Raw genomic sequence first — 27684 nt, forward strand, 5'->3', positions numbered from 1 at the left:
AAATATGGCGACCCTCGCCAAAGGAGACTGCTGTTGGAACAGTGTTTTCAAAGCCAATCAGTGAAATGACAGTTCACACACACACACACACACACACACACACACACACACACACACACACACACACACACACACACACACACACACACACACACACACACACATAGAGATAGAGCAAGAGTGTGAAGCGAATAGAACAACACGGTGTAGATTGCAAATAACTGAATGTTTGGCAACATGAATGTGCTTGTGATAAATAAAATTGGATCTATATGCTATCAGCATTGCTTAAATAACAAAGATTTATTTTAGGTAAAATGCAAACGTTGTAAAATATCTTATGAAGCTTAAAAAGGTCTGAGACATTGTTCAAAGTTGAAAAACAACAGCACAACAATGTGAAAGCAGAAGAACGTCATTGCTTTTTCAACTGTTTAGTTATATTTGACCTATACTACAATTAATTAGTTAGTAACTAGCCCATCATTCATCATCTAAGGTAATTTAATAGCATTTTTCAATATTTAACTTCATTAATTAATGTGTAAAGTATTTACAATTTACATTGTGTGTGTTCCTGGTTGAACGGTTCAAATTTTTATGTGAGCACTCAGATTTGCTACATTTCACATATTTTGAATTGTTTGCAACTTATCAAGTCACCGGACTCTAATAAGTATATTGCAAGTGAGAGGTAAATCTGTTGTTTTTGCGTGCGTAAAAAGTTTCATGTGCGTATTTTTACTCACCAAATTTTCCGATCTGCATTTTTTGGACACGCTAGGGGGAAAATCAGAACAAAGACCACACAAATTTCTTTTTTCAATTATCTTTTCATTTTGTTTTTATTTGGAAATATAGTATAATACACAATAGTTTGGGCATATCAAGCAATTGATTCAATGCGATGACCCTTACCAGCCTTGCCCTGACAGCACACTTGAAAATGTAGCTTTTTTTTTTTTTTTTACATTTGAATGCAAGTACCAAAGAATCACGAGTCGTGGAAAAAATATTTTGTAATGCGTATCAATATGAGACTAAAGAGGCCCGCTGCATATATACCTGTGTGAATATGTTGGGCGTGACCTCAGTGCAACTCCACAAGGATCCAGCTGGCAAGCTTATCTCTCTGGTTTTGGCCTGCAACATCAATTCTTGATTGATAGTCTCCAAAAATCAAAAAGGACAACATGGATTTGAGTGTTGAAAGGTACGCAACATATAAATACTTATAGCCCTAAATCTGCAGTCTACAGCAAAGACGACAAAAGCTCCTTTTGAGGTCAGCCCAGACTCGACACGGAATCACAATAGCCTGCTTGTAATAAGGGACTTTCATTTAATTAGCCGTGGCAATAAATGAAATAGTAAACGAGTGGCTACACAATAAATAAGCACACAAAACAATAACACATTACATTCTCATCCGTTCGTACTCATTATTTGGTCACACCAATATAGATTCAGTTATCAAAGTCAAATGGTCGCCATCCTCCTCAATCCCATTTCTCTGTTTTTAAAAACAGAAAGAAAGTTTAACAAATCTTTTGATTACAAAATACACTGAGTCAGTCAATTATAGACTGGATTTCCGCCAGCATGAAAGGAAAATAAACAAGGCGTCTGCGAGTCACAATAATATTAACATAGGCCCCCGCGAGCACAGTCTTGGTGAGGACAAGAATCCTTTCCTATATTTTCCTCCAAAAAGTCTTCAGAGCAAAATCAAAGTCCACCGATTGACTTAAATCATGCCCAGTTTTTAGGTCATTCAGATCGCAGGATACTGTTGTCCTCGAACTTGAAATTAACCACTGAGTAATGTTGCTGCTGTCGCGGCCATTGTGGGACACAATGTTCACTGGGAGAGTCACAGCCGGAGTCAGACGCTCTGGTAACGCAGGCAGTCCCACAGCAGAGGGCTGTGAAAGCTGTGACGGTCTTGTGTTGATCCCTAAAGCAGAGGATTAGACGTATAATATTGTAATCTATCTCTGTTCAGTTTCTTCTCCTTCATACGACGGTTTTGAAACCAAATCTTCACTTGTCTGTCGGTGAGGTTGAGCATGCGCGACAGTTGCAGCCGTTTCTCCTTGTTAATATACACACTGAAAAAGAATTCTCTCTCAAGTTCTCTGATCTGATATTTTGAATAAGGGCATCTTTTCTTGCGGGTCCTCTGTCCATCTGGAAGGCACAAAAAGAAAGGTGTACCAGTCAAAAAATGTATAAACATTTCATATTAGCCATGACAATGTTACAAAAAGATTGTTACACCCTGGATGTTGCCAGATTACGCATGAACAGATTTCCACTACATAAGCATTAAACAGCATATTCCCCGTTTAAGTGTAATTTATTGTTATATTATATTACAATGTTTAGACTACCAAACCGTTACTACTGGATTGTTATACTTTACACTTGGGTTTTGATTTTCTACCAAATGAAAACCAGAAGCTCACTTTCAAATACATACAACGCGTGTCATTAGCTAGTTTATACTTTTAACGCTTTCAAACCGTGAAACAAGCACGTTAATAATACACGGATTTAATGCAGGTCTGTGTAACAACTCACATTCATACCTAAGTGCTTTTTGTAACCGTCAAAAAGTGTTATAGAAAAATCAACTAACTGTTGTCTTTCACGGCCAATTTCAATTCCAAACACGTGATCCTGCAGTTTATAACAAAGTTTTGTTGGGGGGTGGGGGGTCTACAGGCCCTCTATAAACCTTATATGCTTATAAAACAGCATATAAAATTTTTAACAGCAGCGCGCAAGATTGCAAACTTTCTCTCATAACCAAGGCGCTGACTTTAATACGTACTGCTGCTGCTGGATTTCTCCTCATTGTTGCCGGAAGACAACTCCGGGCTGCTCGTCTCCTCCCGCGGCTCTTTCGTCTCGGTGTCCCGGCACAACGGTGCGTCCTCCGGGGCAGAGCTCGGGTGCTTGGTTGCTTGTTTGTCCCCTGTGTACCCATTCGCGGAAGAGCTCTCCGACGCATTCCCGTACGCGGTTTCATAAAACTGGTCAAAGACTTGTGGCAGCACGCCATTTCTGCCCACGTTCCCGTAGAAATTGGTGGCAGCGGATCCGGCACTCGTATGGTGGTGGTGGTGATGGTGATGGTACGCAGCGGCAGAGGCTGCGGGACTGTTTTTGCCAAACATGTCCCCTACGACGGCTGTCTGAGCAGAAAGACAGTCCCGATGCACCATGTCCTCCGCGGTGGGGTAACCATGGGGCAAGTTCCCCCGGTGTGACCATTTACCGGACGCTTCAATGGCTGCATAGTCCCTGAACGTCACTTCTCTGACGGGTTGGACCTGCGGCAGGTTAGAGGAGTAGGAATATGTCATGGGGCGGGTGGACGGGGTTTGGGATAAAAATGAGGGAAGACCGGAGAAATCAGCCCCCGCCGACACGTAATAAGTGCAGCTGGGCAAATACATGTTCGATCCGACCGGGACCCTTTCGTCAAAATCCATCATCGTAGTTCACCCTCTGCTATAACTCTATGTTGGGCTTTGATTCCTCTATAGCCGCCCTGAACATGGCTCTGAAGCACCGTGCCTCCTGCCTCTTTGAAGCAGGTTCGCCAAGCAGAAATTTGGAGACGTAGGCTGACGTGGAGAACCATCTCCATCCACTCTACTGAGGAGGAGGTCACGTGACCACGCCGCAGAAATTGACAGATTTTCAGGCTGTGTACAAGTGTGTGCGTGCCTGCGTGTGAGAGTGCACGTATAGGAAAGAGAAAGAGTGTGTGTAGGAGTGTTAGAGACGTGACTGCTGTGTGTCCTAATGCTTGACATTGGTGCTTTATCGGTATGTCGGCTTAAAAATGAATTCCTTAATATACTACATCAGAATTAGAGAAAACTCTAATTAAATTATGTTCATGAAAATATAACAGGGATTCAAAATCAAAGCCTTATCACAAATTTAAATATCCAGATTTGTTGTGCATTTCCAGATTATTTTGTGTTTTCCACACGATCTGTACAGAAAAAAAGCATTTTAGCTTTGCTAGAATATAAATTATGAACACAACGAGAGAAACACAAAAAATATTCTGCAAGATAACGTGTCGCATTCCTACTTGACACTGACATTAACTAAACCAGAATTAAAGTACTTTGATAAAATGGACCTGGACTGGAGGAAGGAGACAACCATCTTATCTTAAAGTCTGCTTTTAGAAACCTCTTAGTCATCATCATTTGGTGGTTTTACAACATAGCATTTGGCCTAGTGGGCATTTGGTTATCAGGGTCATGTTCAAAGTAGCGGGTAATGTTTCAACTGGCGACAGCCTTGTGTTAGGAATATAAAAAAGAACAAACTTAAGTTCTGACACAATGAATACACACTATGTTCTTAAAATGTATAGTGAACAGAAAGCAAATGAAAGGTACAACTGTGATATTAACCTAGACAATGGAAATGTGTTGGCCTGTAAAACCTCAAATAAAGACGTATTTTTTAACGTTCAGATATACAACTACAATCATTGTATTGTACCTTTGCTGTGTACTTGTGATTAACAATAGAAGGATCCAGCATATACGTATCAGAAAATACCGGAGTTCACTGAGAAAAATGTTCAAGAATTGATAGTCCATCCCCATGATCCATTAAAACAGTCTGCTTAAATAACCAAATGTTACAACCCCTTTAGAATACTATATTTGTTTTTATGTATTTATATTACGCTAATTATACTGCTCTGTTTTGCCTCATATAAACATTTAATGGTTACAAAAGTCGCAACGTTCGACCCCGCTCAACTTTTACGCACGGCCATTTCTTTATGTTTTAGTGCAATATTTATTCAAATGTTCGTTGTTTAACAAGAAGACATATATCAGAAATGTACACCGCATTTTAATGCTGTATGAATAATACTTTTCATCAGAATCCTGTTTGTTTCTATGTATTGCCGAACACACATGTGCGTAGTCCCAGTCACATACACCTAATCAAAAGCATTTTTTCTAAATGGGTCATGTTAGGCAGGATTTAAAAATACCCAAAGCTTTATTTCCCACTCAATACTCGAATTCTAAAAGCAACATTTTCTTCGGTAATAATTTAAACAAAAATACTGATTGTAAATAACTTAAATATATGGAGTCTATAACTTGACAGGAATTACAAATAATGTTGGAATATATGTTCCACTGAAGATGAAGCAAGTTGAGATAACAAATACCCAGAATATATTACAATTAAATAATGTCTACAATGTAATTTGGTAATTATGTTACTGAGCACATTGCCTGGATCTTTGCTATATGGCCACCGTGGAGTTTGATTTGAAAAGGCTGCAACCTGACTCTAATGTGCTGTGAATAAGAGACTTTAGCTCGGATTAAGACCGCCGCGGCTGGTCTGGCCCCACAGTCGGATGTGCACATGGGAATCTAAGAGGGTTCTATTTGAATTTGTGAAAGACAACCTTAAAATACCACACACTTTAAGACAGTTTGGGCACCATCTTTCGCCCTATGTGTACAAAAACAGAAAAACACAGTCCTGCTTGCAGGCCATTTTATGTTGATAAACTGCAGGGGCACAAACAACTCGAGCGTCTTTGCGACCACACGCTCCGCCTCTCAGTCAATCCAGACAAATTCTATGACTGTCCTGAAGCTTTTAAGCTGTAATTGAGCACAGGATGCCCAGGAAAACCAAAGGCAGCTCTGCACAGACCTGCGTTTTTATAGCTGCTATAGTATTCTGCTGCACTTTTTTTTCCTCCCTGGCCAGACAGACACCACAAAACAGGCCAAGCGTGTTAGGAAGTCGCCACCTACACGGACTCAAAGTCAGCAGCTGAGGATTTCCACCCACATAAAAAGATATAGTGTCTTTAAAATACTAAGGTAAGATTTATTTTTATAATATATATGCCCATTTCTAACCATTGAGTAAAACAATTACAAATATTTTTTTCATAAAATAGACCAATATTAAGAACCAAATGCTAATGTTATGTTTAATGTGTTTGATATGAAAGATAGTTGTGCTAAATCCTTTGACCATGCTTCCTGTGCTGTTTTTGGGCATTCAAACTGCTGTCTGGCGCTGCGTAAAAGCCCTCAAAGCCAAAGCTTTGTCTGTACGGTCGAATTCAAGTTCGGGGGAGGGAGAGGGTCCTTTTCAGAGACCAAAGGGCCCTCTGTGCCCCGGATGGAGTTCTTTTAATTGCTTTTGCATTTACGTAGGCTTAGGGTTACACGATTAGTCGATAGTGTTAGCCTGTAACTCTAAGCTGAGGAAAAGTCTAATGAACTTTACCATGCACTTATGGCGCATAGTGAAACACTAAGACCCTTAATGTACTGCCTTTCGTAGGTTTGAACTTAACTGAAAATAGGGCCCTAAATAGTTAACCATTGATTCTTACTTTTAGGTTTTGGGAGAATCGTTTACATTAAAACCACTCATCTTAAAATCTAAGTTGACTTTTTGCGCTTTTAAGCACAGGCACCAATTCGTTTTATTTCCGGTTTGGTTAAATATAATTATAAATTAAAGAAATTACTTTGGACTATATACTATGAATGTCATACCGAGATATAGTGTGTTTACTTAGGGACACTCCGTAAACGGCAAATTAGTCAAAATAAGAGCTTAATCCCTGTTAACTTTCTCACTATGTTGTCGTAACTTGGCGCAGATACAATTACTATCATATATAAACATATAGACACTTGCACGCCATTTTGAATTAACACAACATATGTAAAATAAATAAATAAATCAGGTCTGACTTCTACTCTGGAAAGTAAAAGTCAAGTGATTTGGTTTCAAAGAGAAGCGACATTCAGACAGGCCAATCCGTGTCCCATAAAACCTTGTCAGACAACAAGTAAACAATCAAGTGAAGGGAGGATCTGCAAGTACAGTGCCACGTCAGGTAAGCCTGTGGGCTGTAAAGCAGACTAAATAGGCGCTTTCAGTGTATTGCAAAGAAACCTCCTGTAGTTTTAAACCTTCAAGTGAAATAAAACCCCAGAGCTTTAGTAGAGGCTGTTTTTGTTTTCATTTTATGGTAGAAAAAACGGCCACCACACCTGCAACTCAAAGCTTCTATTCACCATATTATTTATCTTAATATGAAAAAAACAAACAAACACATCCTATGTGTAGTTTGCTGAGCAAGAGGCCGAAAAGCTACACAGGAAGTCGTATACAACATCAACAACAACAAAAACGGGTACTAACTGAGACCTTTTCAAGCAAATACTCTAAAACGTGCTGTTAAAGACTAAACATTACATTTGAACTACAAACATGGAGGTATCAGAATCAGAGCAATGCGTACATGGAGCAGTTGTCGTAAAACCAAAACACAACTATAATCGAAGCTAACTATTATCGGGATAATTTTCAGACAAAACATCCAATAACTATCTAAAATTCAAGTGCTTGCGTTTTTCACATGTATATTTTCACAATACGATTTTTAAGTGTTTTTGAACTTGAATGATCTTGGCTCAGCTGTTAAGTTGTTGCCTACATTGATACGCGCCTGCAGAATCGGGGGGAGATTATAAAACCACCAGACTGAAACATGAAACAAGAGCTCGCACTTAGTTGCGTACAAATGAACAGGAATATATGTAAAACAATATATGAATACATTTGAACCTTATTCACCAAACAACTGTTGATTTATCCACAGGTGACAAAGATGTGGGCCGATAGCAATGGCGACGACAAGGGCGGACCACACAGAGGCCCTGTAGGGAAACAGAGCAACTCCACGGTCAACAGGAGAGGATCTGACTTACCGGTGGAGACTCACGATGATGGGCTTGCCAGAAGAGGGGAATCCTGGGTACAAGGCGTCAGCAGGAGCAGCATGCATGAACAAAAAGGATATAACATGGACTTAAGTGGAAAATGCTATGACATTTTACAAAGAAAAAAAAATATAAAGGTAAAGAAAGGACATAAATGTAAGTGTCATGGAAGGGTTTCAATTTCATTTGGAAAAAGATACCCAAAATGTACAAACTACGATGATGCGTCAAGCAATACTCGGGTTTGTTGCAGATTGTTTATCTATTGGTTGAGCAACAAACACACTCCTTATAAATGTAATATCTAGTTAAATTCCAGTCCTCCATTTTGGGCGCATGCTAAACAAAGACTGTTATAATCTGAATAAAGAAAAAGGATGGTGAATAGGTAAACTTGTATTATTTTCCTTGTATTATTTCATTTTGAAATAATGATTTAAACATGGTCTAAAGGCTACTTAAGACATATATCTTCAGCATCTGCTTTTGACTGCCCATGATTTAAAATATCAGATGGTAACCTGGCATTTTGGAGGAAAAAAAACGTGTGAAAACCCCTTCGCTACTGTATCTGGGTATGATCGTTCTCATATTAATGCTACGTGACATTGCGTTAATTAATATCCCGAAACCGGTTGTTTTTCCGAATTTTCCAAACGGTTACGCATGCAGCAAATTGTCTGCGTCAAATAGAGCATTTAGATCAAACAAATTCTGACTCATACTAAAGAGGGTTATCCGATTGAATGGCCAAATTCAAATGTCACGTCGCTACTGAACTGCATCTCTAACGTTTACCTCCTTATTAAATAGGCTATAATGCACAGCATAGCCATGCGTCTCCCATCTTTTATACCCAACTCAATTAATCTTGCTTGATGAAATGGATATTACATGTAGTTCATTAATCACAAATTAGTCATTTGTTTATTGTAGTTTTATTCAATGATCTTAAATAAAGTAATGAAACAGTTATCCTTTATAATGGTGGCCTCAAATCGCCATGCAATGTTTTTACTATCTCTTTAAATTATAACATGGTTTCTAGTTGAATAGTTATTTTAGTTGGAAAAACATCAGAACATGTGAAAATAATGACCGTAGCCCCTAGTTCCATTTGGATTAACCTTTAATTAACATTTGCATCGTCTAAACATGATAGGGATTTAAAGCAAAATGCAGAGGTTTCTAAAATGTTTTCCAATACAGATTTCTGTCTACCACCATGTCTTCTTTTGTAAATATTCGAAAAGATAATCAGATACTCAACATAAGCATGTTTTCTGCCGCTCCCACTGTCTCTTGTCTTCTGCAAGTTTATGTTTATTCTCGGGCTTTAGTAAACGTAAGACATATTTCATCTTGAAGGAATTCAACACAACCCACGCAACACACAACAGAATGATTGCCTCCACTGTTCCAAGACACAGATACACACACACTGTGTAACCTTCCTATAAAAACACAGTAGGATACCCCCTTCACAAATGAATACAATCAATTATTTGCCATTTATATTTCATACAACAAGAGATCAAGACAGAGAAACATCGTCTGTGGAGGAAAAAGGCACCGAGTTAGGCTTTCGCATAATCTTGGTCAAGTGCTTTTATTTGACCGCTGTCACGGTCTCGGATAAATTTATGTATGCTCTGGTCTTTGTGGTGTATATCCTCCAAACTCGTGCTTTCAAGCTTGACCAGAGCCATATTTCTGAGTGACTGAAGGTTGCATGGCCCAACCACAAGTACGCACAGAGACAGCGAAGGTCAATGTAAATAGCAAAGCTCGGTGTTCAACCACGTCTGACAGGCAGAAGAAGGACATATAGGCTGCTTATTGAACATGTGGTCTATCATATAGATATTCAGTCATTGCTTGGAAAACACCATACGGTTCGGTGTTGTTGAATAAGCAGAGTGCTTGTAAGATTATTTCAATCTTCTGAGGATGAAGATGCAAAATCGTATTTTCAATCCTTCTGAAGAAACATAACCTTTTTATTTATAAAAAAGCAAGTTTCACCGTTGGAGTAACACGGTTCAGGCTTTATTCATAGATTATTTTTGTATTTTTTAAATCTCCTTTATGAAAACGATTATGTATTTGTTACTTTAATTCCTTCGCCAATCTGCTTACAAGGTAAACAATGGATTGGGTTGCAGTAAAAGCTTTATAAAGTAACTCATAGGTTAATTGAATCAATTCCAGAAGCTAATGATATAAACTGTAATTCCCTTTTTGCCTTAGTGTGGAGGAAGAACTCCATTTTTGTGCAGTTATCAGAAAGTTTATTATTTACTTAAATTGTATCTTTCTCCTTTGATTATGCAATTTTAAAATAAGTATTTAAAGCCATTGAACCCATTTGAGTAGCCATCAATATTAAATGTAATTCACTACGTTTGCCTTAGTGTGGCAGCAGAACTCAATTTTTGCGCAGTGATCTGCCCTGTGCCTCCTGTCACAGCCTTAAGGCTCATGTGAGGAGAGGAGAGGCGGAGCATTGTGCTTCCAGCTTCTTAGGTCTGTCACGTTATGCGTCAGGGTGGAGGCGGGACTTAAAGGCTTGTTTTGGTTCTCGGAAATCCAATCAAATGCTCCTATGCTCCCTCTCAGCCAATGAGCTGCTCCAGTGTACACTTTCTTCCGTTCTATAGCGTTAGCTCTTCCGCTACTCGGTGTTTTTGGACTACAAACTACTCTTTGCAGTCAGACATCTCACTCTTCTCCCATCTCTGAGTTTATTGCATACCACGGGTGCGCCCCGCCGTGCCTACGTCAGAGGACGTGGGAGCAGGGCGACGCAGCAGTCTGTGCTAGAGGACGTACGGTCTCACATTACTGTGGTGACTGCATTAGCCAGCTGGCCATAAGCATATCGTAAACACTATATATCGGACTACTAACTATATTATAATATCCCACAATCCAGCCTCTAGTAGATGGTGGGAATAACCCAAAATAAATGTATGTTAAAGTTACTGGAGATTTTCCTTTTAAAAAAAAGTTTGCAACAACTTCAATTTTGAGTACATTTGAAAATAAAAAAGCACTAAGATAAGACTTAAATACAAATTACCCCCCAAAAAAAACACAAATATGTGGCGGATACAGATGCGGAAAAAATTAGGAGACCACTTCAGCATTATCAGTTTCTCTTGTTTTATTTTTTTTTATAGGTTTGTCTTTTGGGTTAAATTATTTTAATTTATTTTTATTGTAGGTATTCTATAAACTTCTGGCATTTTTTCTCTGTGTTGGAATTCAACACACACTGGAATGGTTGCCAAGTAGAGATAAAGATTTAAGAAAAAATGTCTACGGCTGTATGTGGCTAACATTGACCACTCAATTATTCATCATCAATAAACCTAACCACAATAATGTTTATTAATAATATTATTATTTGTCCTCCTATTATTCTTATGCTTATTATTCTTATTTTGATTATTATACAAATGTAGCACCCTGGTTCAGCGGATTTATAAAATGGCGAGCGTTCTTAATTTTTGTATTCTTCAATAGAAGAATAAAACATGGACAAAAATAAATGCATTCAAAAAATATACATAAGCTTTATGTATGAGTGTAACCCGAGCTTTCCCTTATGCTACTGTGGTAAGTAACACACATGCACACGTCTTATGGGAGTTATCAACATTATATATGTGCAAAAAATAATGGGACAAAACATAATTAATAAAAATGTTCAAATAAAAAAACAGACATGTCACACTAACAGGTGGGAAAGCACCCCGAGGAGCTAGCCCTCTAAACGAGTAGGGATTTGGTTTCATGTCTGACATTTCACTGCCAGTAAGACTGAATCATATTAATCAAAGCAGCCAACACAAGCATGGTTGGAAGCTGCAATGCTCCTAGTCACTGAAAACCTAAATATTCAGACAATAGAGTATGTTATCATCGACGGTGTCTGTTACCACAAAGAACAATGCGCAGGACTGAGGACGCAATAAATACGCAGCACAAGAAGTTGCATTTTTGTAAACTGCCAGTGAAGCTTTGAATAATTTATCTCAATTAAAAGGGCTATTACCCTATGTTGATACAGCACCCATAGTTTCATAAAGATGTTCTCAATTATCCCCAAAAATTCACCAAATTAATATTAAATTAAATAAAAACATTCAAATAATGTTCGTCGACCGAGTGTACTTTTTCGGCTATAGGCCTCCACATTTAGCTTGTTCCGGATTAATCCAACAATCACGGAAAGACAAGAAAAATTGAACAACTACAATAATAGATGTACAGTTATGTATATTGCAATCTGAAATGTATTTACCAATATTAAAATGTGCAATCACATTTAGAACGAAAAAGAAACAAGGAAAAATTGCACGTAAATGTATCGCCTTTTACAAAATAGATTGACACCCGGCCCAATGCAGTGTTTGAAACCTGTCGCCTAAACGTTGTAAAATCAACATTTAGGGATTTAAGCAGACAAATCAAAATGTATTTCATTTAGCAAAATACAGACAAATAACGTAGATTGCCTACAAATATACCAACGTTCAACGCAAAGTAGCTGCATATCAGTTACCACAAGCTATTCAAAGACAATGCAAATATTATAGCAATAAATTAAAATGTTGACTGCATGGGATTTAAAATGTTACCTAGTGTATGGATTTCGCCATTTTTTATATGTGTTTATGAAGGAAACAGAGGCACGAAGAATAGTGTTGGGAGAAAATAGCCTACACACAAGGTACTCTTACACCCAGCCTCAAAACTAAACGTCTTAGCAGTCATTTGAATATTAAATCAAACAATTTTGTTGTACAGACAATACACCTTTCCTATACACTCTCATCAAAAGTGAGAAAGGTGATTCATTATAGTTTGTGTTTTATATACAAAATTATTAAAAGAAATGTTTTTGCAACGTCCACCTGTGTCTGATTATTGCGGTTGCTGTCTCTGTCAAACTAAATGAAAAATAATGTAGTTTACTTGGAGAAATTAAATGAAAATAAAATAACTGCATTATAACTGTTATTGCTAATATTATATTTGTTTTCCAGTACGGTTTTATACTCAGTGTTTGATTTTTTGACCACTGATAATCCACCAGAGTATATCACAAAGTTGCCGCTAGATGGCAATGTTAGCCTAGATTTCAACTGATTTATTTACTCTTTTCCCAAAGCCAGCAGAAATCTACTACACATTACAAATATTGGACTTGCAAAATTAGGATAACTCGGGCTAAAGGAAGCTGCTACAAATTGATACTAAGACTGTACAAGACACGTTTACTATTCAAACCATATGCTGACAAACACATGCAGGTGGAGTATGGGCCTACAAGAGTGTTTTGGCAATAATGGAGGACTTCCAAAAGGAACACCAAGCTATCACGACAGTGCCATGCAATGAATACATAACCTGGATCAAATTCAACAAAGTCCATATTTTATTGGGACGGACTTAAACAACACTGGACTCACACACAAATAATCTGAATATCATGCCGAAATTTACTTTATATACAACCACATGAATACGCACACATCATACAAAGCTATGATTCATATGAACACATATCCCAAACGATTATCTAAGCATTATAATAAGAATTGCACCATGGATTGTATATGAATGAGAGCACGGGTTCATATGATAAGACTAAACTTCATACAAGCTAAGCATGTGAGTAGGTTTTAAACAAAAAAGGAAGCAAGGAGAGAGATTAATATTTAACATTCCCAAGGTCCAAATCTGTAACTCCGTCTTTCTGTTAATCTTCGCATATCTTTTTATAACTCTCGTTAAAGTTGCAGATAAAGGTGTAGCTCGGTGGCGCACACCTTTCTGAACTGGGGCCAGATTCCTGTGTTGAGAGTGAGCATGCCAAACAAAATAATAAAAATCACAAATTGGCTACTGCTGCTAAATATTTTCTCCACTTGACTCCATTAACAATATTTCTAAACAAGTGACAGAAAATGGAGGGTCCATCATTCACAGGCCTCAAATTTTGATCCAAGAGCTCCATGAAAATATTTGCCAACATACGAACACATCATAATTCAGTCAGGAAAGAGTTCAGTTGTTCCAATCCACGAGTCCAAGCGTGTGTGTTGGGAGCGAGCGAGCGTGTGTGTGTGTGTGTGTGTGTGTGTGTGTGTGTGTGTGTGTGTGTGTGTGTGTGTGTGTGTGTGTGTGTGTGTGTGTGTGTGTGTGTGTGTGTGTGTGGTAGTTTATCTCCACCAGATATTGTCCGTAGAAAGAAAGAAAAAAACTAGCTGATGGGTTTCAATTTGTTGACCACCTTCTTCTCCTTTACGCGTCTGTTTTGAAACCATATCGTGACCTGTCTCTCGGACAGGTTGGTCTGGGCAGATATCCTCCTCCTTTTGTCCTTCGTGATAAATTTATTGGCGCCGTACTCGCGCTCAAGTTCCTTCAGTTGCACCTTGGTGTATGGCACGCGCTTCTTTCTTCCACGTCGATAAGAACCAGACTCTCCTCCGGAATGGGATACTGCGTCTGAGGAAAAAATAGACAAAATGTTATGAACTGCTTCTCAACAAGTGGTTAAGCTTTACATTTATTGCTTTAAATGGTGTGTTTCTTTCAATAATTGAATATATATATATTAAAAACAAAACCACACATTTCGTGCTTTAAAAATTACATATATTTCAAGAGTTTCTATCTAGAATAATGTGTAAAATCCCTAATACATAGGGCAGATAAGCTTGACTACTCGGTTAAAAGACAGTTGCTTTTTTAATTTTAAACAAAATTAATTTAAAAATCCGGACACTTGGCAAAACACTGAGCCGCAAGATGACTTCTGTAGCCTACTTCCTTTGATTGAGGTAAATAAACACTTTTTTTACGTTCAGTAAATTATTGTAGTTATTTTATTTCAACAAAATTATCTGTTGTGCTGTTTGTTGTGCATGTTGAAATAACAACTGTGACATTAATTCACCCTATTCGGAACGAAGTGCCTCCTCTGTGGTAACAAACTAGTATGTGAAATAGCTTTTCGTAGTAAAGACTGGAGCCTAAGAGATGAAGCTTACCTGGCATGGATGATTTCCACATGTGTCCAGGCTGAGGCTGCTCCTTGGCGCAGTAAACCTGGCCGTTCCAGCCGTTGGCTGCGAGAGTCCACGGTTGGTAGCTCTCCATAGGCAACAGGGTCTCGTGCCTGGCCTCTGAAGGCGCGCTGATCGTTGGCACAACGGGAACGTCCAGGTAGCTGGGGACAGGTTGGTATGGACCCGAAGTGTAGGTCGGATAAAAAGCGAATTCCTTTGCCCGAGAGGTGAAGTCTTCGCCCGAGGCGGAGGTATCCATGTATTTCTCTCCATATGCGGAGGGGGGCTGTGTTCCACAGGATTTTATGCTGCTGTGATGCGACATTCTGCACGGATAATAACCGCTACCGAAGTACCCATAAGGCAAGGACGCGCTGGAGGAATTCTGAGCTGCAGAGCAAGGGCTACACTGTTTCACTGGCTCGCTCATACCGGAGGAGGGCAATTCGCTGGACGTATAAGCCGTGCTGGGTGCCAGGGACGCGGGGTGTGCCATAAGATTCCTACACTGGTTCGCTGCAAAGTTGCCACCAGCAAAACCCTCCATGTTCTTGTTCACTTCATCGGAACCGCCACCGTTGTCGTAGAGGAACATAACCGAGGGGTCGACCCAGCGCGGACGGAGGAGTAGTGACGTTGTCATAGCACGGCATGCAACATTGAAGCTTCTGGCTCTTTTTTAAAAAGCCCTGAGACTGAGAAAAGGAGATACTGGTTCACAGAGAGTAATGCCACTCTGACGCGCACAACAGCTGTCATTGGCCCAGATGTTACCACGTGACCGGGCAAGTAATGAGGTACAGATACCAATACAGATAGCTAAATGGAGAAAATTGCAGCGAGGTAAGGTGACCGTAACTATTAAGTGATTTATCTTTTGTCGTTGACTATTCAATTGAGATGGATAGTGTGCCTTACTCCTTAAAAATAAAAATACAACATCAGACTAGCGTTATACTTGTATTAACGTGAGATTATATTTGTATATCCCAAATGCGCATATTAAATTGCTAAAAACGTTTATTATTATGTGTCAAGCTCAAATAAGAGTCGGTTATTGAGAGGTGGTCAACAATGAAATTATGACTCATCAATTTGCATTATATAACGAATATACACTCGTGGCCTTTACGCACGCACACCAGCCTTTGTCTGCATCGCTACAGAAGCTGAGTACACAACCATTTACAAAAGGAGATTTGCAGTTATGTAAACATAATGTACAATTATATTGTGTTCCAATGTTACACACGATCCACAAGGAACTACACATAATTCTGTCTCCCCCTTATGCGTATATATAGCTACTACGTCGTAGGTTACACTATTCCGTACTCCATCATTATGTAAAGGATGAAGAACTACACTACATTGTACTTGAATTTGTAGATGCAAACATTTATAGGAACACAGTCAGAGACAGCAGCCCTTTTAATAGCTACATATACTTCAGGTAAAAACAAAGAAAATCGGATGTTACAGCCTGGTTTTTAGATGCTATTTCACACAGAATTCCCATATGTTTACAATGTGCAAAGATGGAAAAGAGCCATGGACTATGCAATCCCTGTGTTTTTACATAGGAGGTAGACGCGGCTGGAGGCCAAGGTCAAGTTGAAAGTTGCTGTCTAGCCATCCTGCCTGTCGGGCTATTCAGGCTTTGAAGGGACCGTCTGAGCGCTTGAAAAGAGCGGAAGAGGGGTGAGAATTCCTGTCCCAATGAAAGCTATTGGAGGACATTAAATTTTACTATTATTTTGTTTTCTCCACCGTTCATTCTCACGAGCCAGTCTGTGCCGGTTCACTTGGGTGGTGCCTATACTTTTGTATCCCAGCGTTGGAAATATAAAAGTAATGCTGCTGTTTTTTTTATTTGCAGATCTTGTGGGGGTGTTTTTGCCACATACGTGTGAAAATGATCTTGATCTCTGAAAATAGGCGACCGGGTAGACTTGTCGCTCGTGTGCGTGTTCTTTTGCGTGCGTGTGTGTGCGTGTGTGTGTGTGTGTGTGTGTGTGTGTGTGTGTGTGTGTGTGTGTGTGTGTGTGTGTGTGTGTGTGTGTGTGTGTGTGTGTGTGTGTGTGTGTGTGTGTCTGGTCTGTTTATTTTTACGACCAGTCGCTATTCCTCTATTCTATGTTGGAGGAAATGGACCTGGTGGAGCTTTCACTGGTTTTGGTAACATATTTTAAAAATCCACCATAACATTTGGCACACTTGAAAGTATTGGAGCAAGTATTAGACTAAAATAAACAGAAGCTGCCTCCTGTGCGTTAAACAGCAGATGTTTGCTTGACGCCTACGTATATGTAAATAAAAAAATATAAAAGAAAATAAGCGTCATTGGTCTCATTTGCTTTCTTTGATATGGCAAAAGCTAAATCTCCACTTGTTGAATCCTTACATAAAATAATCTTAAATCAAATTTGAACTTTTTTAATGATACAGAAATTAAGCTTAAAAATAGAATATATCACAAACTCAATTTCAACGCCCAAAATGATCAACTATGAACAATGGTATAGGCTATTCACAGATTTACGCCTAATTTGAAATAATCCATGTTTTGTGTTGTTGCCACTGAATAAAATTGGAATGATATGGGAGCTTCAAAAATAACAAATGCCTATCATGGGAAAAAATGGCGATTTTTGATTCTCTATGGTATTAGTTATATCCACAATAATGTTGCAATTTGGGCTTCTTTGTTTGGTCTAGGGGAACTGCATCGTTTATTTTCAATTTATTGGAACTACGTGGGAGTCCATATTTTACAATGTTTTATTAAAGTAATTTTAGGGTAATGTGTCAACTTTGATCTAAATCAAAATAAGAAACAGGGTTGAAATAATTACTATCATGATGGGTGTTTTATTCAACAAATACAAAAAAGAGTAACCTATTAATACACAGCCTTTTGAATTAACAGTCATTAAACACAGGGTTAACCCACTTAGTTTCTTAGTGTACTATTAATCATGCAAAAAAAAACGAACGGTTATATAACACAAAAGGCTAATGCGAAAATATTGTATCATATAGGTCTTTAAATAATGTACATGTATTGTCAGTTCACAATTAATCAACTGATGGCTGTTTATATGTCATATTATTAATGAATGAAGTTAGATTGAATATATCACTTTTGCAATTTCGTAACAGAAAAAACACAGTGATATAAAGTATGATTCACTGCAGCCTGGATGCGTCTTGACGTTACCATACAAGAAACGCTAAGTAATTAAATCATTCAGCAGCAACATGCAGCAACAACTATGAGTCATGGAGTAGCTGCACAAGGCTTAGTCTGTTGTGTTCTGCCCTGTGGCCATTTCCTCAATGTAGGTTCAGCCTCAATATAAACAAAGTTGCATAAATCATTAACCATACATTGTCATGTAATTGGTCAAGATACATTTGACACCTATCTGCATGCCCATGCATACATTATTTTTTCCAAATCATAAATTATCTTAACATTGATCAATCATCCCTGAATGAAAAATCCTCCCTACAGCATAAAAAAAACCAAAGTCCTGCAGTCACAACAACAATGAACCCACGCCGAGGTGCCCGCCGGGCGCACATGTGGTCAGACCAGACATGAGACATCCCAAAGTACAATGGACACACAGGCATACACACACTTTATTGGAGTGGCGCACACAATGTCCCGCCGAATAGACGCACATTTCACCAAAGGAATACACGTATAACAAGCACAAACGCGTATTCATCATTGATTTGGCACTGCATTCTTAGCTTTCTTTAGAAATGAGTGGACGATAGCAATGACCAAACAATAAAAGTTAAGTCATAATTTATTACTACATTAGATATGAACCCTGCCTTATCAATCACAGGGATTCCTGGAGGTCCCTACTGCATTCTGGGAGTTGGCAGCACAGTCTTAAGACTTTTCTCTGAGGTCATAATCAAGGTTCAACCCCCTGTTTACACTGGCATCTAAATTACGCAGCGCGAGAGAGAAAGAGCACATTTACTCCCCGGCCTCAGCGCCTGAAGCCTGGGTAAAGTAGCGAGAGGTCCATATAAAGTTATGCTCAGCTATAAATTTATACTGTTAATAGTATAAAATCTGTTATAAAACGGGCTGCTTAGACGATGTCCATGCAGCCAAATGTTAGTCTGGTTGGTAATGAAACGTGCTTCAAGTATACGGTTGTCAAAAAGTTGTCAAAACATAACAACCAATATGTTTTTGTGGTCAAAGCAGGGAACCACAGGGCGGTCACAAACTTGCCTTTTCCATATTTTCTGGACGGTGGCGTGCGGTGTGATTATAAAGGATTGCATAGAAATAACAAGAGAAACGCACCAACTGCAATATCCGAAACACACACAGGCAGCCACTAAAAAGGTCTACATTTTACTGGAAAGTTTCACTCCTAAGGTGTTCTTGTAGTGTGCTCCTTTGACTCACACGCTCGCTGTTACGTTTCAATTTCTCCAGCAGAAGTCTTTAATGTTGCGTTAACTGCCTGATAAAGCTAGGCTGCGAGCTGCATGTGAAATCATTTATTGGCATACAAGAATCAATATAAAAAATATGAAGGTATGCAGTTTGTTTCATTCACAGGCTTGCAAATGCATGGATGAAGACTATGTATGTGGACTAGGAATTAGTACTATCTTTAAAAGGCATAATAATTGCAATACTCTTTGTGACATTCTGATTCTGCATTCCTATGAGTAACCACACGGTAAAAAAATAAAAAAATAAATGTATATAAATGATAAAAGAAATGTAAGTACTTTTTCAGTACTAGTAGTTTTTCTACGGAGAACTTTACATTTTAAGCCTGATCGCCCTATTATTTCCATCATTATTACCTATATTGTTATCACCATTGATGCTTTTGCTGATTTCTTTGTTGTTAGTAACTACATCAATCCTCATCGTCATGATACAATGGGACATACAGAATCTGCCATTTTGGCCAATACTACTCCGTAAAAGCACAAAGGCCCAAATAAAAAATATACTTCTCAGTTTGTAGTAGAGCACCTTGAATATATGCTGCAAATAGTGTGCAATAAATAGAAAACTAACGTAGCACCAAAGGACATTGTGTTTTAAATAGGACAATGTACTGGCACTAATTGCGTACACCTGTTATAGATCAGAGGATTTGTTGTTTCCTTATTAAAAGAAATAAAATGCGTATACAAACAACGCATGTCGCCACTTGCATAAGATTCTGTAGTGAGTTTAAATTAGTTTTATTCGAGACCCTTTAGAGAACTAATCAAAACAAAACGAAAATAGGCGCAAACATTGATTATCAACTGACCTTCATTAAAAGCTCGACCAATTGTCACAATATAAAAGTAAATAAGAGATATAGGTAAACAATTTCACTGGAAACATTTGTACTTCTTTTAAAAGTGGATATGGAGGATTTTTAAATGCATAATAAAACAACAAGTTTAATTTTCAATAGTGCCTTAACAATAAGATATTTGCGCGTTTAGTTCAATTTAATTACTTAAGCATCATCAAGTTATTGAAAATGTAGCTATAGCTTTCAACTCTCTTTTTTTTTTTTTACAAATATGTGATGTATTTTTAGCGATTGATCATTTTTAATCAGCGTGTTATTTATTAGCTTTCGTATTCAACACGACTCGCACTGAAATTGTAACAACGGGGCCGAAACATTAAATCAGATGTAGGCTTGTTCCAAAACCGTATTCCAAAAATATTCCAAGAGTTATTTCCAAACTGCTATACATGAGTCACTCAAGTCATGCCAAACGCAATAAATGTTCAGTCAACATAACAAATCAAAAAGCTACAATTAAGAAATCGGGAATTTTATATAACACACTTTCAATCCAATGCAAATTATTTGAATGTCTGGCTAAATTCTACATTGCACACACATCAGCACCTCCATAAAGGATAGGTCAAAATATACGTACAGAAAGAACCTAAAATCTACCTCTGGCCAATCCATAAGCAGCTAAAATCGTTAAACATATAAGGAAACAGTGGGACATACACTTGCAGAACACTCTAAAAATAAAAAGCCATTTGCAGCCAGGCACACTTATAAATATCACCTTTCTCAAAGATGCCAGGGACGCAGCGTAAAGCATTGCATGCACTCTTGTGAAACGTCTGGGCTTTGCACCTGGTGTGTTGCCTTGCTACCGCTGAATTGGTGGTAAGCCGTGCCAATGATGTTTTTCACTTTAATAGGGTGATACAGGCTTGATCTCAGAGGCTTGCTAAGCCATTGTGTGATAGCTTCGCAGGATGGAATAGGAAAGAACGATAAAAGCGGGTCTTAAGGCCCGGGGAACTCCGGCTGTACAGTCATCAGGACATGTTTCGCACCACGGTCAGCGAGTAAACTCTCTGGTAGCTGCGTCATCCTGTTTCAAGGCCAAATTGATGCAGCGGAGACAGGAGGGGCCACGATAATGAAGGAGAGGCTAGATTGTATTTTCCGCGGGTTCTGAATCCTTCTGAGAAACTCGCTGCACCTCAGCCAGCTGCCCACTGAACATCTATTTATTCACTATTCTTTTACACGATGAAACACTTTTTTTGTGTGCAAAAAAGCAAATACGCTGTCAGCTCTGCACTGCCAGGACTATGGATTGGATTACATGTGTACTGCGCAGGCTCCATGGTCAAGTTCAAGTTGGGCTGGCTAGTAAAACTGAGGGGGCGCATTCTGCAGTGTCTGCCGTGGGGGGCGCTCCACCTCTTTGATCTCCCCCTGCAAAACTAGACACTGCAGAGGAGTTATGACTGCAGTCCACTTTGTTGCACTTCTGCCGCCAAAAATGTGCAGGATTTGGACCAAAACAAATGTAATGCATGATCATTCCTGCTGTAAATAAAGTATAAAACGGTTCCACAATCAGCAAACTCTCCAAACCCATCCGCTGGCCTTTACTATCTAAAACACACACTATATATGTGACACTACTGTAAACCCACAAGGTCATTCATCTGTTGCGCAAAACGCTTTCTAAGTGTTATCTCCGGATGATCACAAGATCCCATCTGCCCCGGAGACGACCCATTGCATAACTCCAAGTAGCAAAAACAATGGGACCTCATATCATGCTTCACATAAATACTGCAGGGTGACCCATCTTTATGATTTGGAAATGTTTTTTGTCTTTCTAAAATCTTGCTTATTCAGCTTCGGGAGTGATCTGCCTGAATCCAAAAAGCCAAGAGTACTTTATAACATACAAACTGCACTAAATGCCTGCTATAAAAATATTTTCGATAAGGGAAATGATGCACAAGCTCAAACTTATTTTTTTTGTTGACAATATGAATCAGAAGATTCATAAGTTACAGCATTCAACTAACCTTGAGCCACAAAGACCAACATCTAATAATTTACACTAGCTTTTCCTTCTTACTATTTCTAGATAATTATAGTTTGCCTGAGAAGTTCCTTCATTGCCAGTAGTTCCTTGTTCTTCATTAACAGCATGCAGAATGATCTTTGACTTCTGTGTATTCGTGCTATTGATTCTGTCTTTAAAACAAATACTCTCTGTACTTTTAAAACATCGGGAGATTACGTAAGGAAATCAACATTTTCATTCAATCTAATGAGATAAATATACAAAAAAGAAAATCTTTCTTATAGACTTCTAGTTGTAAGTTTGCTAAAGCAGCCTCAGTTTTAACACACTATGCCCAAAAGCAACAACAAAACATTGTACGTAAGTGTGTAATTGTGTGTAAGTGAGAGGAAGACACACAGCGAGAGAGAGAGAGAGAGAGAGAGAGAGAGAGAGAGAGAGAGAGAGAGAGAGAGAGAGAGAGAGAGAGAGAGAGAGAGAGAGAGGTTTGCTTTTTGCCTTTGCTGGCCAGATGAAAGAGTCGGGGGAGAAAGCCAGAGGAATTTCCCTCAGCTCCTCAGCTGGCTGGCTGGGGGAGGGGACCGACGCGGCTGGGCCTCTTCCCTCTTTCGGACAGGCGAGGGCGCACAAGGACAGCTGAGGCTACTGGAGCTGTACAGTCTGCCTGCATCTCCTCTAAGAGACCAGATGACTCACCCTCTCTACACGATATGGCCGTCCGATTATACCAACAAAGCCTACTGCTGCTCAATCTGATCACAACTCGGGGGGAGAAGGCTGTTTCTTGACAGCAGAGTTTATAAAGTAATGCCATTTCACCACAACTTGCAAACATATCTGAGGACAGAGTGGTTATTAGTTACTGGAAAACATATGCTAAGGTAAGGAACAGGTGCAGGACTTAATACAACAAAACAGCTAAACTGATCATGAGTGCTGCCCTAATATCTTGTTTTTCTTCAGTTACACAAAGCTCCCAAGTATAATTTGTTTTGTATACTTTCTATTGCTCTATTACAGTAATTATGCATACTGGATAACATTTAGAACCACTTGATAATGTGTGATAGAAAATGTCCATTACATTTTATATAAAAAAGGTAGGAGGCCCCCCCCTTAACAGAAGACAGCAACATTGTATATTGTATACAATTTACATTTTATAAAAACTGCTACAGAAACTTCCAACAAAACTTAGCTTACTGCACATTTGAATACAAAGTTAACAGTGTCACATCACAGCATATTTATACATTACCTAAAATGTTGTTCCCTCTGAGTTGAAAAAACAGCACTTAAAATGATTTGCAATCAACTGGAAGAGTTTCCAAACATATAAAGTTAGATTCTCTGATTTCAGATGAACATGTTTTGCTTTTATTTATTTTTAAAAAGACACGGCATGTTTAACAAAGGGTTAAATAAAACGGGAACTAAGTAGGAATAGAAGAGTGAACTTGATCAAAGCCTAAATGGGCATTAACATTAGAAAACATTCCGTGGACATTGGGGGTACTGCATCCATTACAATTAAATATCAAGCATAACATGAACCAAGATTTGATGCAACTGTTAAATCCACATGAGGTCAGAGAGTCTTAATATGTTCCCTGAAGATACAGGAAGTTAATTTGTGGAGAGTTTCTCATGCCACAGTTCCTAAATTAATAGAAAGCCATGCCTTCATTATTTTTCTTACTGTAGCACTGATAGACTATTCAGAGCATTGAAAATTAAGACCTCAAAAGAATAAATAGCCTCACCCAACACGGCTCTTTGTTACTGTTACAGCTGCACGCAACACATGCATATTTATTTGTGGTTTAAAAGTATGTAGGGAGAAATAAGTGCAATTATGATTTGTTTCAAATTAAAGATTACCTTTCAAACGTGGGCCATACACATGTCTATATTGGTGGTAATAAAATAAGAGACACAAAACCTTAATTGTGCTTTCTGCCTGGGTGCTGTTCTATTTTACGCTGTTGACTAAACTCTGAACGCAAGACTTGACCTTTGAGGACTTTACTTGACTCTACTTTAGGTGGGGATGAGGGAGGCACTAAAGCCAGAGAGAAGAGCGGGTGGTGCTCTAAAACGCATGTAGAAAAATCATTTTGATAAGTTTTACTTTTGTATTATTATTATATTGTATATATCAATATTATTATATTGAAACAATAAGGGTAAGATTTATTTCAAGCTCGAACAAATGTGAACAATTATTTTGTATTGGTGTGATTTTCTCATACATGTTTTTTTAAACTTGAAGAATAATTTTAAATGTTTTTCATGGAAATTGTAGAAAGATATAGATATATAAAGAAAGCTAGATACAAAAAGATGGATAGGGAAAGATACATTTCCATTGCTGCCTTTTATGCCCTCTCTCTGACACCCCCCACCTCCATCTCGACGCTGCCGTCTGTTTACCCATTCCCAATCAATGCGTGTCGTCATCAGGGGGGGGACCATCATGACGACTGGCCTATTAAGAATGACAGCTCCGGAGAAAGAGAGAGAGAGGGTAAATGGTGATCCCTCCCAGAGCTCCCTCTGCCCACTCTGGAGCGCTCCTCTCTCAGGGTCAGACCGGATAGCATCCCCTCTTTTCAAGAAGCCTCTCCTTTTCCTTAGGACTCAATCCCCCCTCCCCACCCACCTTCACCATCACTATACACACACCCCTCCAACCTGAAAATCATCGCCTTGGTTTTGACGGTTCCTTCGAACTCTTTTTTTAAGTCGTGTTTGTGATGGAAAGCAGAGAGGAGATGGTGATGCTGGCGGAGGGAGTTCAGCTTGGCAAGAGCGCCTCCAATTTGTCCGGAGCTATAGGGAGCCCAGCGAGGGAACTGCAGGGGAAGCCGAGCCACAGGAGCTGTCTGAGCCCCGGCGCTGCGCCCTACTCACGGGACAGAGCGGAGCTGGTGATGGAGGAGAGCGCACGGAGGAATATGCGCACCGAAATGAGGCCAGTTGGCTCGTCTTCGTCCGGAGAGAGACACCGAAGAGATCATCCCCACAAAGACGGCAGCAGCTCCGACACAGAGTCTGACTTCTACGAGGAAATTGATGTCAGCTGCACGCCTGAAAGCATGGACTACCCCTCAGCTAAAGGTAGGCTGGGAGTTGCATGCCACTGCGGGTTTTCTGTGACTGCATGGTCGTGATAATGATAAGATTAAAAAAAACAACGTGGATTATTGCAATTAGTAGCGTCAGTAAAGCAATGACTCTAAAAAATGCATGTATTATATCTAAAACTGTACCATAACATCGAAATGAATCCTCAATGCAATGCACTAGCTTCAGTGACATAAGAATATAACCGCAGTCGGTGTTGCACAGCTGTTCTGTGAAGAGACCAGTATCACTGAAAACACGCTGAGGTGACACCCACAATCTTAGACATTTTCTCCGTCTGAGTTTGACTATTAACTCGTACAAAGCAAAGACTATGTATGCATTTATGAGGAAGAATGCAGGTTTATGTAAACCGCAAGCAAAAACAAGAAGAGAAGGCCACTAACAGAGGAAATGTATGGCATCTTCTTGGGCACAATGACTTAAGACTGCAATGTGCGTTCAAATGTGTTACAACAACGACATTATTTGAATTCACATTCAGATAATTATAATTAAATCAATATTTCCAGCTCTATTTACCTGAAACCAAACATGTGGACACGTATAACAACAAATGACAACAATACAACATGATGTGTCCTTGTTTTAGACTGCCAAAATTATGCTTCAACAAATCAATATACTCTGAAAAGATATCAATAATAATATAAGGGAGATGTTAAGAGGTGAAGACAAAATTAAGAGCTATTTGAGCTAATAGGAAGGCCATTCGAAATTGAAATGACAAACAGGGAGGTAAAACAATGAAATTAGCCAACTGCCTCAAAGGAATATTGTTTATGAAGTACGAAACGAATGAAATAAATTAAAATTGTCTATGTGGTTTGGGGCAAATTAAATTATTCTCCCGAATGTGTTTTAAACATGCTTATTCAATCTGATTAATTAATCTGTATACTGTTTCAGGTCGAAATGGGGATTCTCCAGGTCACCCGTCTGAGACTGGTGCTGACCAGGGAAACATGGTCCAAGGACCGGGATCTCTGTCCTACACAGCGGATCAGATTCGCCGGTACCGCACAGCGTTCACCCGGGAGCAAATTGGACGGCTGGAGAAGGAATTTTATCGGGAGAACTACGTGTCCAGGCCGCGGAGGTGCGAGCTGGCGGCCGCCTTAAATCTACCTGAAACCACCATCAAGGTAAACTGCTTTAGTCTCGAAGGAGCAGAGCAGAATCAGGCCCCTGGCTGAGTATACACGACAACATATTTGAGTTGCTTTTGAAAGCTCTATCAAAACGAAGTCTCACAGAACTGCTCATAAAATCAAATATTCCTCCAATTAATTTTACACAGTCTAAATGCAATACATATAGCGAAGGCACCACAAAGTAAGCGAAAGACAAGCTCATAACCGACTGCTGAGAAGAGTTTGCAATCTGAGATCAATGTAAAGCCATGCACAGGCCTTGATTTTTGTTGGTGTAATATATCATATTTTTTTCTTTTATCAACGAACAAATGCACCTTGTAATGAGCTTTAGAAGTAAACGTCCATATAAATCGCAAAACCGAGTTCAATAATTCTTTCTCACCTACATTTCAAGTCGTGCGTAAAGCGGAAGTACTGTATGAACTATGTGCTTTTGTTATTGTTGTTTGTCTTTGGATCAGTGTGGCCTGTGGTTAATATTTGACTCGCTGTGTCTCTGTCTTTGCCAGGTGTGGTTTCAGAATCGCAGGATGAAAGACAAGCGGCAGCGTCTGGCCATGACGTGGCCTCACCCTGCAGACCCGGCCTTCTACACCTACATGATGAGCCACGCTGCGGCCACAGGGAACCTGCCCTACCCCTTCCCATCCCACCTGCCGCTTCCTTACTACTCCCACCTGGGTATCGGAGCTGGCTCGGCTCCGGCTGCCACCCCTTTCGCAAACCCCCTGCGCTCCCTCGACAGTTTCCGAATGCTGTCTCATCCCTACCCGAGGCCGGAGCTCCTGTGCGCCTTCAGACACCCCTCCCTGTACCCAGGTCCACCCCACGGCATCGGTCCCGGAGGAAGCCCCTGCTCCTGTTTGGCCTGTCACTCAAGTCAATCTAACGGCATCTCAACCAGGCCTTCTGGCTCGGACTTCGCTTGCTCCCCAACTAGCAGGACTGACGCTTTTGTCACTTTCACGCCTTCAGTGCTCAGCAAATCTTCACCTGTAACATTGGACCAGAGGGAAGAAGTGCCTCTGACCAGATAAAACCAAAACACACCAGCTGTAGTTATATATAAGCCTTTACCATAAGCTTTTTTTTTTTTTTTTTTTTTAA

General features: G+C 39.4%; 3 protein-coding genes across 3 annotated transcripts; 1 reads left to right on the forward strand and 2 right to left on the reverse strand.

Annotated features, from left to right (window-relative positions):
• Nucleotides 1-843: 843 nt before the first annotated feature.
• On the reverse strand, nucleotides 844-3647 carry hoxa11a (homeobox A11a). Its single transcript, XM_063898530.1, has 2 exons — nucleotides 2837-3647; nucleotides 844-2190 (listed from the first exon to the last, which is right to left on the reverse strand). Exons 1-2 carry the CDS (start codon nucleotides 3501-3503, stop codon nucleotides 1958-1960), a joined length of 900 nt encoding a protein of 299 aa, XP_063754600.1. The 5' UTR covers nucleotides 3504-3647; the 3' UTR covers nucleotides 844-1957.
• A 9602-nt stretch (nucleotides 3648-13249) lies between these two features.
• On the reverse strand, nucleotides 13250-15610 carry LOC134874538 (homeobox protein Hox-A13a). The gene is made up of 2 exons (XM_063898577.1): nucleotides 14894-15610; nucleotides 13250-14348 (listed from the first exon to the last, which is right to left on the reverse strand). The coding sequence occupies exons 1-2, from the start codon at nucleotides 15552-15554 to the stop codon at nucleotides 14101-14103; spliced, it is 909 nt and encodes a 302-aa protein (XP_063754647.1). The 5' UTR covers nucleotides 15555-15610; the 3' UTR covers nucleotides 13250-14100.
• A 9419-nt stretch (nucleotides 15611-25029) lies between these two features.
• Nucleotides 25030-27614, forward strand: evx1 (even-skipped homeobox 1). Its single transcript, XM_063899923.1, has 3 exons — nucleotides 25030-25393; nucleotides 26330-26565; nucleotides 27087-27614. The coding sequence occupies exons 1-3, from the start codon at nucleotides 25030-25032 to the stop codon at nucleotides 27612-27614; spliced, it is 1128 nt and encodes a 375-aa protein (XP_063755993.1).
• Nucleotides 27615-27684: the final 70 nt, after the last annotated feature.

This window comes from Eleginops maclovinus, chromosome 13 (assembly GCF_036324505.1).
Source record: "Eleginops maclovinus isolate JMC-PN-2008 ecotype Puerto Natales chromosome 13, JC_Emac_rtc_rv5, whole genome shotgun sequence".
NCBI classification, from domain to species: domain Eukaryota; kingdom Metazoa; phylum Chordata; class Actinopteri; order Perciformes; family Eleginopidae; genus Eleginops; species Eleginops maclovinus.

What these genes read in the sequence shown, in the direction of transcription:
- hoxa11a (XM_063898530.1), bottom strand. Translation starts at nt 3,503, where the DNA reads ATGATGGATTTTGACGAAAGGGTCCCGGTCGGATCGAACATGTATTTG. An exon ending in GGAGAAATCCAGCAGCAGCA is followed by an intron (nt 2,191 to 2,836) that starts GTACGTATTAAA and finishes TGTGCCTTCCAG; the next exon opens with ATGGACAGAGGACCCGCAAG.
- evx1 (XM_063899923.1), top strand. Translation starts at nt 25,030, where the DNA reads ATGGAAAGCAGAGAGGAGATGGTGATGCTGGCGGAGGGAGTTCAGCTT. An exon ending in GGACTACCCCTCAGCTAAAG is followed by an intron (nt 25,394 to 26,329) that starts GTAGGCTGGGAG and finishes ATACTGTTTCAG; the next exon opens with GTCGAAATGGGGATTCTCCA. An exon ending in TACCTGAAACCACCATCAAG is followed by an intron (nt 26,566 to 27,086) that starts GTAAACTGCTTT and finishes TGTCTTTGCCAG; the next exon opens with GTGTGGTTTCAGAATCGCAG.
- LOC134874538 (XM_063898577.1), bottom strand. Translation starts at nt 15,554, where the DNA reads ATGACAACGTCACTACTCCTCCGTCCGCGCTGGGTCGACCCCTCGGTT. An exon ending in GTGGAAATCATCCATGCCAG is followed by an intron (nt 14,349 to 14,893) that starts GTAAGCTTCATC and finishes TTTTTTCCTCAG; the next exon opens with ACGCAGTATCCCATTCCGGA.